At 42.3% G+C, this 14,498-nt stretch overlaps 1 protein-coding gene across 3 annotated transcripts in view; it reads right to left on the minus strand.

Moving 5' to 3' along the window:
• Positions 1-14,498, minus strand: part of Zwint (ZW10 interacting kinetochore protein) — a 451,143-nt gene that overhangs the window by 434,827 nt on the left and 1,818 nt on the right. The window contains exons 3-8 of one of the 3 annotated variants that reach the window (NM_147138.3): positions 14,321-14,447; positions 13,959-14,125; positions 13,783-13,839; positions 13,482-13,621; positions 13,285-13,401; positions 11-956 (exon numbers count right to left, since the gene is read on the minus strand). In NM_147138.3, the coding sequence (NP_671479.1) occupies positions 13,287-13,401; positions 13,482-13,621; positions 13,783-13,839; positions 13,959-14,125; positions 14,321-14,447 (606 nt within the window). In that variant the 3' untranslated portion in view covers positions 11-956; positions 13,285-13,286. Of the gene's footprint in view, positions 1-10; positions 957-2,462; positions 13,402-13,481; positions 13,622-13,782; positions 13,840-13,958; positions 14,126-14,320; positions 14,448-14,498 lie in introns of those variants that run through there. The other 2 variants (XM_063278987.1, XM_039098465.2) reach the window with 2 other exon arrangements.

The following is a 14,498-nucleotide window of genomic DNA, read 5'->3' on the forward strand; positions in this document are numbered from 1 at the left end:
GGACGCTGGATAATCTTATAGCCGTGTTTATTTATTATCTACACAGCATTTTTCTGTTCTATCAATGAGCAAATACCAAGTGCTTACTTGGAGAGTTCCTAAAACTTTTACACAATACTGAGTAGTGAGGTCACAGTCACGAAGACATGGTTTCACATTATGGATTCAATAGACTCAAGTTCTGAATGCAGTATTAAGTGACTACAACTGAAATGCTAAGTGCCACGTTTGAAATTGCCAGTCTAATTGAGGGGCGAAGTGATGAATCAGAGAAAGATTTGGCAGCATGACTCAGGAGGACAGCACAGGGAAGAGAGGGTACTTAAGAGCAGTAAAGGGAGAAGGAGTCAATCAACTCGGTGCAGTTGCGTTCAGTCGAGTCAGTGCAGTCAGTACCGTTCAGTTCTGGAGTTCAGAGCAGACTTTCCAAGCCAAGAGAGGCCTGTTTCAATCAGTCAGTTTGGAGACGGGTTTGAACCAGAAGAGCTGAGTTGAACCAGCCAGCCAGAGTTTAGCAAGAACTACACAGGGTGAGCTTATTCATCAATGAGCCTCCGAGGCAACAATTACATCGGGTGCATAAAGTTACTTTCACATCTGGTCGGGAGAGAAGACAGAGAGAGAGAGGGCCAGAGGAGAGACTACTGAAGATCAGCGAGAGAAAAGGGTGGTTGTGGCATGCGTGCCTGTGTGCCTGCGTGCATGCACGTGACAATTTCACTGGCACAATTTTACAGAAACAGCAAGTTGGACCCAGGTGAAGACAGAACAAGCCAGAATATATGGTAAGAAATGAAACAGAACAATTCACTGAGAAGCCAAGAGATGCCAAACTGAGTCCGCTTGGAAGATTGTACAAGGCTACAGGCCTAGGCCTAGGGATACAACAGCGAAGGAACCACTCTGGTCTCAGCCCAAGCAGCACAGCTGGAGCGCAGCTCTCTTCTCGCTTTCATCTGAGGAGAGAAAAGCGAAATTTACTTAGCACTGTGAACTATTCTCCTCTGGCCAGTGTTCTCAAATCTATCAAACCGCAGTGATTTCAGAAGAACATCTTAAAACGAGTCAATAAAGGATTCTGATCATGAATTTTTTTATTATTTATCATATGTTTAAAGAACACCAGTAACAGTAATGCAGCACCATCATTTTAGCCTAGTAATTTGCTAGTGGTAACCTTACATTGGAAGAGATGGTGATTAAAAAAAAAAAAAATGAGGTTGGGCTGTCTGTTCTAACTTTCTACTGCATACCAGTTTAATTCTAGTAAAGGCACTAGACTTTGCAGTCAATATTAATCCAAAAGTCTCCTCCATATGGAATTCCATCACTGCTAACTTTCCCCCCACCCTCCTTTGCCAAGGTTTGCAATTATAATCTTTATATTTTTATTGTCTTTTCTATTGCTTTTTTGAGACAGGGTCTTGCTCTGTATTCCAAGATGGCCTGGAAGAAAACTCAGAGATATTCTTGCCTTGTCCTCCTGAACATAAAAGCATAGCCTTGCCTAATAGTATCAGTCCAGTCATGACCTGGCCTTGTGAGAGCTACAGGCGTCTTTGTATTTCCCTTCTAGTCTTGTGACTACAGAACATTTACTACACATCCTGGCTGTTCCATGGTCTGGGAGGTCAAGTATACCTGGGTAAGTGCCAGTTGACACAGTCATTGCATGTGTACTTAGAGAAGGAGTTTGTCTGGATTCGAACCTAGGCTCTGAGGTGCATTCTAAACCCTAGTGCACTGCTGCTCCCACTACTACGTTAACTAAGTTAACTGAGGTTTGTGTGGGGAACCCAACTCCTTTGTAGGCCACAATCCCCACCGAAAGCATCACAATGAGTTGTCATCTTCTCTTCAAAGTATTTTCACTCTGAGTTTGTGGCTGGCTGGACTCCCGCAGACCTCACAAGCTCCTATCACTGTGGTGTAAACCAACTCCTGAGAACCATGACTGCCAATCCTATCAAAGTACTACAATGAAACTTCTCAGCCTTTGTAACTTTTTAAAGAATCAGTCTTATTTTTCCACAACAGGAGAAACACTGGTAAACTCAATGGGTTGTTTAATTGCTGATCTACTACTCCAAACATTTTACCAGAGTGTAGAATTATGACACATGCTTTATTACATGAGTGAATGCTGGACAATCCTACATCAAGTTCAGGCTCCTTACATCCCTAGTCCCCGAGCCCACGGTAACTTAGCAGCCCTATCTAGTTTTCCTTAGGCCCTCGCTGTACTTACATCTTACTCCATCTGACTCATGTATTCTCAGAACTTCTACAGCACCTGACAGTCATTATCTCAATCAAGCCACGCACCTGCACATGCAGCAGGGTGGATGACTCACAGGTGTGCAGCATGCCTGGGGGCCTGACTGCATTAAACACTCCCGTAATTCTAAACATGGCGTTAGGGCCTGTAACAAACTGACCTTCTTTTAGTATTTATTTTTTAATTTTTGAGATTGCAGTTATATCTCTTCCCCTTCCTTCTCCTCCCTCCAATCCTTCAGTCCTTTTTCTTTTCCAAATTCATGGCCTTTCTTAGTCGTTTGTAGTGGATGTGTGCACGCACATAAACACATAAATGCAACCTACTTTGCCCCATATAGTAACTCTATCCATCTAAATCCAGTTGGTTTTGGATAACCAATTTGTGTGCTCTTCCCTGGGGCAGACAATATTTTTCCAAGTCACTGAATTCCCACTTTATCTATGGTTGAGGACTCCTCTGAGCTTTCCCGTCTGCATTAGTATGTCTCTTGGCATCCTCCGGAAGCTGCGCCTTAATTTCAAGTTTAAATTATACACAAGCTTTGGAATATTCTGCCAATGAATGCTAAAACATTCACCCCCACCTACTAAATGTTCTGCACTTCTGTAGCTAACTGAACTCAAAACCCAGAGTTCCTAAGTCACCCTGAAAAGTGTGTACCCTCTACGTATGTGGTTCTTTGATCAGGATTACAGTAAAATTAGCATTTCCCCCACTACTATTTGGATTCTGAAAGAACTGGGACATCCTCTAATCAATTCTCGTCTCCTGACAGGATGCCTGATCAGGGACATTGATCATAGTGTGTTAGGTGTTCTTCAAAATCCAAGCTGGACTGACAAGGAAACATTTGAAATTCAACACAGAATGGGAGTCCTCTGTCCCTCTGGAGGGCGTGCTTTCATCTCGTGTTTCTGGTGCACTAATTAGGTTATCAATCTCGGCTTACAGACAGAGAATGAGATGCTAAAACAATTTAAACCCAAAGGTATCCCACGTGGTGAAAGCAACTGTCTAATTCCTATTTTCACGTGTCTTCTCCCACAAGAAAGTTTCAAATTAAAAACTTAAGAGGCAGGGCATTATTAATCTATAGCACTAAGCAAGACCATAATAAAGTCCCACTACTTTATGAGTTACTGTCAACATATAACCGCTTCAGTATGCATCACCTACACTGAGGCTTGTATACAAATCCACTCGGGTACTGAGACAGACAATGCCAGAATTTCACACCAATTTCATTATATTAATTTGCTATGGCACGATTATCTATTAATATCAATCTTCCTAACTGCAGGGATGACACATTAAGGGACTTGTGGCACGAGGATGGAATGGCCTGTTTCCTACCAGAATAAATAACTTTGGAACACAGTTCAAACACTTCCTGTTCAATCAGTAGTATAAATAAAAAGGAGCCTCAAACTGTCCATAACCACAAGATTACAGGTTTCTGGCAACAATACCCTGCCCAGATCTCAGTCATCCTTCAATCTTGCTAAATACAACCATAAATTCTAAGAAACTGTATTTCAAACCTATCATCCTTGGTCTAATCTGTATAGAGAAGACAATGTGGTCCTTGTAATGATCAGTTTATACACTCAAAGCTTCTCATTGACATGTCTCCCTCAGAGAGGCTCACAGCCAGTGTCCTGCTAGCTTGGTCATCAAGGCCCATTTACCACGTCTCTCTACATTTCTTTCTTCACACATACCCACTCTCGTGTCATTCCTTTTAATAAATCCCCATTACAGATTCTTTTACAGAATCTAGTCAGAGAGATCCTGTGTTAAGAGCATGGGCTCAGTCTTCACATTATGGCTTTTGTTTTTAAGATTTATTTATGTACGTGAGTACGCTATAGCTGTCTTCAGACACACCAGACACACCAGAAGAGGGCATCAGATCCCATTACAGATGGTTGTGAGCCACCATGTGGTGGCTGGGAACTGACTCAGGACCTCTGGAAGATCAGTCAGTGCTCTTAACAGCTGAGACATTTCTCCAGCCCATGCTATGGCTTTTTGTTTATCTTAGTGCAGAATTATCTTGGTCTACTTAATGCATTTTCCTAACAAACACCACCCCATCGCAACTGCCACGCCCCCTGGAATGCTCTTCCTCCCTCCCTGTCTTCTCACTCAATGCTTCCCTTGCTGGACAGCTGTGCAGTGGGTGGATCTAACTGCGGTTTACAAAGCTGCTTCATCTCCCCTCACTGCGTGGCTTGGTAGCACTCACTTATATCTTTCTCAAGATGATCCATAAATGCAATGTAAAAAGGCAAATTTCACCCATCAGTGTTTTCAACCTTATAGAGGAAAATATTTTAAATTGTGACAGGAAATTCCCTCACAGATGGCACACGAGAGGGGAATCATTTCCAGTTCTGACATATCGTGTCTTAGATTTCAGATATCAGAACTCTGGGCAATTCAAGTACCTGCTCGTGGTCAAGCCAGCCTTTCTGAGCTGAGACTTTATTGAGGAAGGTAAAGTTTTTTGTTTTATAGTATTACTGCATGTGCACTTGTGTGTGCATGTGTGCACGTGTGCATGTGGACACTAACATTTGAGAAAAGATTTCACTCCGTATCTAGGCTGATCTGGTACTTTCTATATAGCTCAGGGAAACTTTAAACTAATAATGATTCTCCTGTCTTGGCCTTCCACGGATAAAGAGAATGAGTATGCACCACCACATCTATTAATTTCAAAGAGAATTCACAGCACACTCAAGAGTGGGCACTTGTTTCTCGTAACACAAACAATGAGTGCTGGTAAAACTATGAGAAAACAAAATAGACTTAATTTCACAAAATACGATACGATGAGACCTTTGGGAAAGTTGTGTTACTCTTTGTGTACTACATGAGATTCCTACCAAACACTCAAGCTTTATAAATAGAACCCTCACTGCACACAGTTGACGCAGGAAGCCACATCAGAGCTTAGCATCTAAATCCAGCATCATTCTTTCCCAAGTCATTTTGAAGGGATTACTCAATATGAGCACCAATTCAGCTATCTTTAATATATAAACGACTTTAAGTTTGGGCTTATTATTATTAGATAAATATGCATGGACTACGTTGACACAGTATTTCACAGGAATTGGTATCTGACAAAGCCATCACACACATCCACTAAAGTTTCTCACTGAACCTTGTGCTGAGATAAAAACAGCATGAGCAGAGGGTCATGCTACTTCACGCAACAGTGTCCAGCATGAGGAACTAACAGGAAGCCGCCTGGCCCCTTCTGCAGGACATCCATGATGCTTTCAGCACAACCTTGCAGGATCGTAAGCCCACGGCTTCGCTTCCAGCATCTGTGTCAGCATTTGCAAGTCCCGTTACCTAAGGGCTAGTTATTTCCCTTATTTAGGAGAATGTCACTTTTGTCATTAATTTACCCAAAAGCCTCATTTCAAATACAAAAACAAAACAAAAACCAACCAAAAACCAACACACAAAACATGTATTACTATTGGTTGCACAACTCAAAGCGTCACTCGAGAGGTTTGTGACAGGACATCAGGAAGATGCACGGCGAGGCGACACGTGAGGGAGCAGCACATATGGTGCTCGGGTGGGGAAAGCTCTGCACAGCGCCTGCTCTGGAAGCACTCGGAGAGCACAAGCTCTGGAGTTTGTATCCGCACTTAGGAACCACAGGCAGGACGACACACCGCTGCAGTCATTCCTGTCACTTTTCACAGTAGGCTAACAAAAAAAGGACTCGCAAAACATCCTCTCCAACGTCACTGACACATTCATGCTCTTCACATCCCGACTGCACATGTCATACCATCCCACACATGTCCCCTGAGGACTCAGGACAGATGTCACTTCTAGTCAAGTCTCAGAAAGAAGACATTTGGACATATAGGACTAACCTTGAAATTTAGTCTTAGAATTTTGCTAAAATTATCTACATGTCTCAAATATATATATATATGTTAAATAGATAGAACAGGGAGTATATGTGTATACATTATGCATATATAATATATAAATTCTAAATAATATAAATTTTTAAAGAAAGTGAATATATAGAAGTATTTTTCAAAACCGCAACCAAACCAAGAAGCCTTCCTATGTCATAGTCAATAGAAAATTCCAGGAACAACTGCATCTGCTGTGTGAAAGATGGGGTTCAAAGCCGGAGAGCCTGCAACTTACGAGTTCTTGCTGCTTTTGTAGAGGAGCAGGGCAGTTTCCAGCACCCAGTCAGGCAGCTCACAAATGTCCTTTAACTCTATCTCCAGGGAATGTCACCCACACATTCTTCTGGCCTCTACAGATATCTGTAATTCACATGCTCAGATCCACATAAGGACAGATGCACATGTATATGAACAAGTGCACACGCACGCACACATGTGTACACGCATACACATACAAACCAAAAATGATAGAACTCAATGATCAAGATTATTAACTTAAAATCTTGCTTCATTATATTTTCCTAAATTAGATGAAGTCTTAAAGTAATAGACCATCAATGGCTCTGACGGTGTGACTGCTTTCCAAATGTCTTGGCCCAGGATCCTCCAAAAGATTAGCTTTGATATTTATTTACACACTAGAGTTCTTATTTGTAATTTTGAATAAAATAAAAATCTTTAAACTATTTCTCCGTACCTAAATCCTGGAATTTTCTGACTCTAAGCCACAGAATTGCGAGTCCCAAGGACAAACATCCCTGTGAGGAGTCTAACATGTCCGGGGCAGCAGCTGCCCCCCCCCTGAGGAATGCAGATGACTTCCATCTGGAGCTTCAGCAGGGCATCCCCCCACAGAGGCCCAGCTACACGCTTGTCTGCTTGCTCTTCCCACCAGTGTCCTGTAGCAAACTTGAGCACCAAGGTCAAGCAAAGACACATGGTATCCTACTCCATCAAAGCCTTCTGTCAGCAACCAAGACAAGAGGATTGCTGGAAAGGAGGAAAGGCAGCTTGACAGCAGCAGTCTGCCATTCTCCCAGGGCTACAGCAGCATCGTATTTGGAGACTATGGCTTTTCCTGCTGTTAGCTTGTACTATTCCACCACAGTTTCTCTTTGGATACACTACACAGTGTCTTAAGAGGTCTAAGAGGCCATTAAGACCCTGCCTAGATAAATCTGGTCCAATAAGACAGGGCTCAGCGGGCTTTCAACTCACCATACAACACTGGTGCACTGTTTCTCCATCAGGAATTCAGAAGGTGCGCACTGGTGAGCTCTTTTCCTACGTCTCCACATCTCACTATTTACTGCTCCTCCAAAAGTACTACACTGATCAACCCCAATCACCTGCCTCATAGAGCAGCTTTAAATCACATATACATAGTTGTCTCGTTCAAAATCCTTGCTAGCTTCTTAACACAGAATAAAACAAACTCCCAACCACAGCCTACAAAGCCCACCAGGCTGAGCGCTTCAGGCATTATTTCATTTCTGCATTTCTTTGTTCTGCTCTCCCGATTAGCCTTCTAACAGGTCCCAAAGGCACAACTCGCCATCCTGTGTCAGGGCTACTGCTTTCTGGACTCCTCCACCGTTCTGGAAGCTATGCCGGTCTCACTGACTGTGGAGTTTCTGCCACATTTTACCCTCGTCTATTTTCAGATAGCACTGTACCTGTGCTGTACACCTACCTAATGCAAGTCACAAGAGTTGTTGGCCTCTATATGGGCATACAAGTGCTTCCACGCATGTGCGTGCACCCACACACGCAGTAATACATTTAGAAACAGATGCAGTAGACATCTCTTACAAAAAATTTTCCTGCATTTCACTTCTAAGGAATTTCTATGGCAACTCAATTATCTGGATATGCAGAAACTACACTAAAAAAAAAAAATCAACATCTCCAGTTTAATTATTAATCACATCTTTAGCAGACATTATACTTGGGATGTTTACAGGTAAATAAAATTGTCCAGATGAATGAGTTCAGGTCAGAAATGAGAAGCCTTCTGTAAACATTACCTGGCACTTCTCAATTTGACAGGAGGACGAGAGATTACAGAAGGAGTGGAGGCAGAGAACCTTCACAAAGCACATCCTAAGTGAGGGACTGGAGAGAAGACCAGCAGTCAAGGGTCCTGACTGCTCTTGTAGAGGACCCATTTGGGGCCTCACAAGTAAGGATCTCTAACTCCAGTTCCGAGATTCAGCGATCTCGTTGGGATTCCTCATATTCCAGGTGCATACGATATAGCACATACATACATATAAGAGAACATACTTGCATATAAGCATGATAGGTAGATTATTATTACTCAGACACAAGAAAGGATTTTGCATCACTGAAACTACCCAACATTCATGAACTCTTAGTGACTATTACCATGAAGGATCTACTGTAAAAATAGGTGGTGCCTTATTTTCCTTATTTTTTAAATTAGTAAAGACCACCATCTAGGAATATGAGAGACATTCGACTGCCTTAGTCATCATCCCTGAGTGTAATATGCTGGCAGCTCAGTTACACTGTTTTCTTTTAAAGCAGGCTTTTCACATAGCACACTGCAAACAAGAGGCTCCATCTCGATGCTACTCCATCCTGCTCTCATGTCCTATCTAACTGCCCAAAGTGGATCTCAGCGTTTCTGCTACTGCCATTACAGCCTTAAAAAGCAATGCGGGCAGAAGTACGTATTTTGTTTTCTCTAATGCACATTTTGCCAAGAACTGAAACACTGGTGCCGTGACTTTCCTGAGGTAAAATGCAATCGAAGATTTTGTGCCAAAGAAACTTCTTCAGCAGCTGCTGTGTGTAGGCTACCGCATAGCCATGGGGGTGCAAGCTCTTAGATGCTCCACCCCCTCTGCTGTATTATGACCTCTCCCTGGTCCCGTTCTCCTGTCTTCCTAGTACTCCTGCCTGCCCTCGTCTGTCTCTCCTGCATTCCATTTCTGATGTTTCTTCAGCCTGACATGTGCAGTCATCCTTGATGTGGCCAAAACCTTCTATTTCTTAGTCTTAAATGGTAGAAGGTATTATCACTTCTGGATAGAATTTATTTTTCTGATTTTTTCCTTCCCATTTCTAAACTTAAGCCTAGAGAGTACAAGACCACTGTTTCCCATGCTCAGGACTGTGTGCGCCATCAGTAAATATTGGGTATTTGCCTCTGGGTGTTACATGTTTGAAACTAAGCTAAAACCCTCCAAGTCTACTAGTAATATTATACAACAAATGTTTGCCAAATACGTTTTAAGTGTGAATACATCGCAAATCAAAGCGTACACTGATTCATGATGACAAAGTATGTATGGTCCAGTACACAGGAAGTAAAAAGACTTTCTTATTAATTCAACTAAGGTAGGGTAATTATGCTCCTCAAAATAAATTTGAAAAAGGCTTCAAAAAAAAAAAAAAAAAACTGTTGATTTAGTCCAGAGTGTCTCCATGAAGCATGTTTGTTAGCTAATGGACTAAGAATCCAAACAGTAAGTTTTTCAGAGCCCAACAGTCTAAGTATCCAATGGGTCATTCAAAGACTGGGCTAAGAATCATGATGAAATCAATGTATATAAATTCACACTCCACTTGTATTTGAAAACTTATGCATTTAAAAAAAAGACACAAAAAGGCTAAAGGAAGAGACATTTTAATGCAAGTTACATAAATTCTGTAAAATAGGAGTGAAATATATTCATCTGGGAAATGGGAAAGGACTAACAATGAAACAAGAATTTCCATTTTGAAAATTAGCAGGAATCTCTAATGTTACCATTAATGCTATTTCTAATATATACTGATAATTTAGTATACTTTTGGGTACCTAAGTTTAGAAGAACAAATTTATAGAATATCAATATCTCAATAAAACATTTAACCCTATACAGTAAAGAAAGGGCATTTATTTTCCACCTACCAAATATTGTCTAAATTTCCAATATTAAAAATATATTGTCTTGCTCCTTGTTCTTTCCCTTTTCCCCTCTTCCCCTCTGTCCCTTCTCTCCCCATTCCCCTCCCCCCTCCCCTCCACGTGCTCAAGACCCACCTCAAGAAAGAAATAAAAAATAATGATTGGGCTAAAAAGAAAAAAAAAAAAGCAGCAAAAAAAAAAAAAAGAGGCCAAAATCTGAAGTATTCTGTCATTTCTCTTACTGTTTTATGGAGTTGTGAATTAAATGTAGAGCCTACAGCATTATCTGGACCCTTAGCCTAAAGCTAGAGTTTGGAAAGACAAAATAAAAGCCTTTTGGGAAATTCTAGAGAGAAGAGAAAACAAACCAAAAAACCAAAATAAATAAATAATAAACCCAACAGACAACAAAACTGTCAACTAGGATAGCACACAGATAAGAGAATGGCACAAATACATAATTTAAAATCTTTACAAGCTTGGTTACACAAGATACCATGAACCACCAGCACAGTCCTTCCCACTGTGGATGAAGCAAAGCCTACTGGCAAAGGTAAGATTACTCAGACATAAACAAATGGGACCATGCAGAAAGGCAGTGTGCCAGCAAGCTGAAGCTGTAAACCAGTAGCCTCGCCGAGAGACGACGACTGCTGTGAGCACCATTCTTAAGATGGACAAAAACTGGGCTCTCATAGAACATCTTGAAAACTCAAAATTCAAAAATTAAAATTAAAAAAAGTTAAAAAAGGTAATTGATCGGATTGCTCCTTTAAAACACAGCACTGTGAATGTTACTGAGACAAGGCTAAGAATATTCTAGGATTGTTGGTAAAGGCATATTCTGACAGAGTGCATCTGTCAGTCTCAGTGCAGAAAAGTATGTGGAAAAATACATTAGGCTTAATGTAATCACTTCACAGCATGTTCATCCATCAAAACATGTTATATATCTTGATATTATATACTATTTTTCCAATTTACATCGATAATGCTAGAAAACAGAAAAGTATATCATAAAAAGAGATGTGAAATGTATAGCTGAGTACCAGGAACTACCTTGAGATGAAACAAAAACATTTTTATGCTATAAAATCTTTTGTACTCTGTGATGGTTTGAATGAGAATGGGCCCCATTGGCTCATATAATTGAATGTCTGGTCTCTAGCTGGTGGCAATGTTTTGGAAGGATTAGGAGATGTGGTACTGTGGGTAGGCTGTGAGGTTTCAAAAGCCCAGGCCAGAAGCCCCAGTCTCTCCTCTCTCTGCCTGCTATGTATGGGCTAGATTCACGCTCTCAGCTATTGCTCCAGCTCCATGCCTGCCTGCCTGTCTGCCTGCCTGCTGCTGTCATTCTCACGGCCATAATGGTCATGAACTCACCCTCTGAAACCTTAGGAAGCCCTAGGTTAAATGCTTTTTTGTTTTATAAATTGCTTTGGTCATGGAGTCTCTTCACACCCAGAGAAAAGTAGCAAAGACAAATTTCTAAAGGAAATTATGAAACATTTCTTTATGAAGTTACCCTATAAGAAAGCAATGTAATATAAAACCAAGATAGAGAAAATTCAAAATCCCCATGCAGATACGAATATAGCATTGATTGACTAAAATTTTTAATATGTGAGAATACAAACAGGCTAGAAGTTATATGGAGGACAACTGTATTAGTTAAAGGTGGGGTTCGATACCAATGGCAATGCCTCCCAGGGTTCATTCTGTGCTTAAGGATCAATATTCCATACACATAACTTTAGGCTAATGATAGCTGAACTTATGGCGAAGAGCTTCTAAGCAAGGAACAGGACAAAGGGAATATCAACAAACCAACACATTAAAACAAAGGTACTAACAAAACCAAAAACTAGTAATTATAGTAAAACAGCACAAATATCAAATCCCCTTCTTCACAGAACTGAGAGTTATGAAATCTTTAAAGCACTGCCGAACCCGATCTGTAAGCAGTGGCCCTAAACATGCACACAAGGGGCAGACATAACTACGGATTAAGACAGACTCAAACTCAATACTGACATCAAGGCAACAGTAAGTACGGGTGCTGGCAAGGTTACAGTAATACTGAAATGCGGCATTTCTAGTTAAAGGTATTCGTGTGGAGATAAAGTGGCCAAGGACTGGTAAAGACTAAAGCAGGCCACTGTGCATCTAAACGTGAGTGCTGAAAACACCAGCAAGGTCAATGGAACGATGACAGTACATTAGGGCCACAGCTGAAGATCTGAACACTTGCATTAAAGATGTAAGTGGAGAAAAAGGAACAAATGGAAAACAAACATTACACAATTCCAAAGTAAGGAATTCCAAACCCATAAGAAACAACAAAGACCACATTTTCCTACAACTACTTCCCTGTCTAATCAAAACTTGCAATTATTACAAATGGCGTTCTCTAAAAATATATGGCTTTAGCAGGCCTTGTCCTTCTCCCCCATTCCCTCTGCCTTGCTAAAAACTATTAAACTACATTTAAAAACATCAAGGCTGGCCACCAACGTCTGTTCTCTTACTTGGCCACTTCCTCCTTCTGAGGCTGGCACACAAGGAAGGTCCAGCCATCAAAGTATTGAAGTCCATCAATCAAAAGCTCCCTTTGGCTCACCTGATTAAGATACCCAATCAAGATTTACACCCCCTCCCCCCGCCCCAGTCCCACATCTTAGCCCATTCTAAACCAAACCTCCCTCCCTTTTCTCTTTTTAAAAACTAGGCCTGTGAGGTCATTTGCTGTTTTTCTGCCTGTGTCAGAAAGCAGACACTAACTTTTCGTCCCTGTCTAATGAAGAATCTCTGTGACCACATGTGTTTGGGTGTGGTCTGGGCCTAATCCGGGGTCTGACAATCCTAACCATTCTCTTTCCCTCCTCAGATCTAGAATTCGGATGGAGAGGATTTCTATCTTTGCAGTTGGAGGACCAAATCCTGACTTGGCTTCTATCTGCTGGAGGATCTCTGTCCTACAGCCATCACCTGGAGAGCTATCAATGGAGTGTGTCGGCAGGAGGAGGATCAAGTTCCCTGCTCGTCTTTCAATCTGCCAAGTCAACTCTAGTTCTCATGGTTTCCCTCTTCTTCTCTGCTCTGCAGCCTGGTAAACCGACAGGGCTTACCTTTACGGAGACTTGGGTGGAAGGGCGGGCCCTTTGACATCTTTGTCGTCGGCCTTGGACTCAGAGATGACCAGCTTATTCTGCAGGGAGCACAGCAGCTGGAGGTAGCTCTGGTTCCTAAAGGGACAGAGTTTATGGGAAGTGACAGGCATCTTGCGTACACTGCCTGAGGCTTCCACCCAGGGTTCCAACCTCACCTCTGCAGCTTCTCCTGCTCCTGTCCTGCTTGCTGCTTCAAGGTTTCAAGTTCCTGGTGAGAACCATCAAGCTTCTCCAGAGCTCTCTTCCGGCGTCTCTTGACCTCAGCAGAAATCTTTGTCAGATTCTGCAAACGCTTCTGAAGGGGGTGAGAGTGCAGGGACATGACTCATCCAATGCTCCTATCTCGGCGCCTGCCTTATCTCCCATCTCCCCTGCTTAGCCAGAGCTTAAGGCTCAGACTCACTGACGGCAGAGAGACCTTATCATGCAAGAGCCTAGAGAAAAGTCAGAGCCCACCTGCTGCAGCACCCACTGCTTCTGAGCTAACTGCAGTTTCTCCTCAAGGACTCGCTTCTGCAGGGAGGGAAATAACATTCCTTATTAGGTTTGATTTCTGGAGAGCATCGAGGTCCAACCCAGCTTACCCTTTTCTTCCTCCTGTCCTTCCTTCCCACAAGTTCTCTGGGTATTACCTTAGCCTCAAGTTGCTCAAAAGCCTTCTGAAGCTCGGTGTACTTCCTGTGTGCCTCTTTAACCTGGGGCAAGGCCTCAGACAGGGCACATTTGATGACGTCCACATGATCCATGTATGTTGCCTTCAGCTCCTTCCACTGCTCCTTAGTTTCAGTTGCCTTTTGTCCTAAGGTGGGCCACAAAGAACAAGAGAACAAGTGGGGCTAGCCTGTGGCCAGCCTTCTCCAGCTCTCAGCATGAGAGAGGCTAGCCTGTAGCCAGAGCTGTACAGCTCTCGGCCACACCCTGCCCATTACCTAGACACCAGACACAGCTCACATCTCCCCCTTCCAACCATTCAGACAAACCCGGGCCTACTCACGACTTGTATCTTCAGAAGCCAGAGCATCTGGGTTCTGGTCAGTATTATCCTCCTGGGCCAGAAAAGTCTGTAAGAAGTTCACTACTTGAAGCTGGCTACAGAGCAGCTTGTCTTTCTTCCGAGAGTTCTGTTTACAGTGGGAACAAGAAGGAGGGGCTAGCCTTACCTTCTGATACTA

The sequence above is a fragment of the Rattus norvegicus genome, chromosome 20 (assembly GCF_036323735.1).
Source record: "Rattus norvegicus strain BN/NHsdMcwi chromosome 20, GRCr8, whole genome shotgun sequence".
Taxonomy (NCBI): Eukaryota; Metazoa; Chordata; class Mammalia; order Rodentia; family Muridae; genus Rattus; species Rattus norvegicus.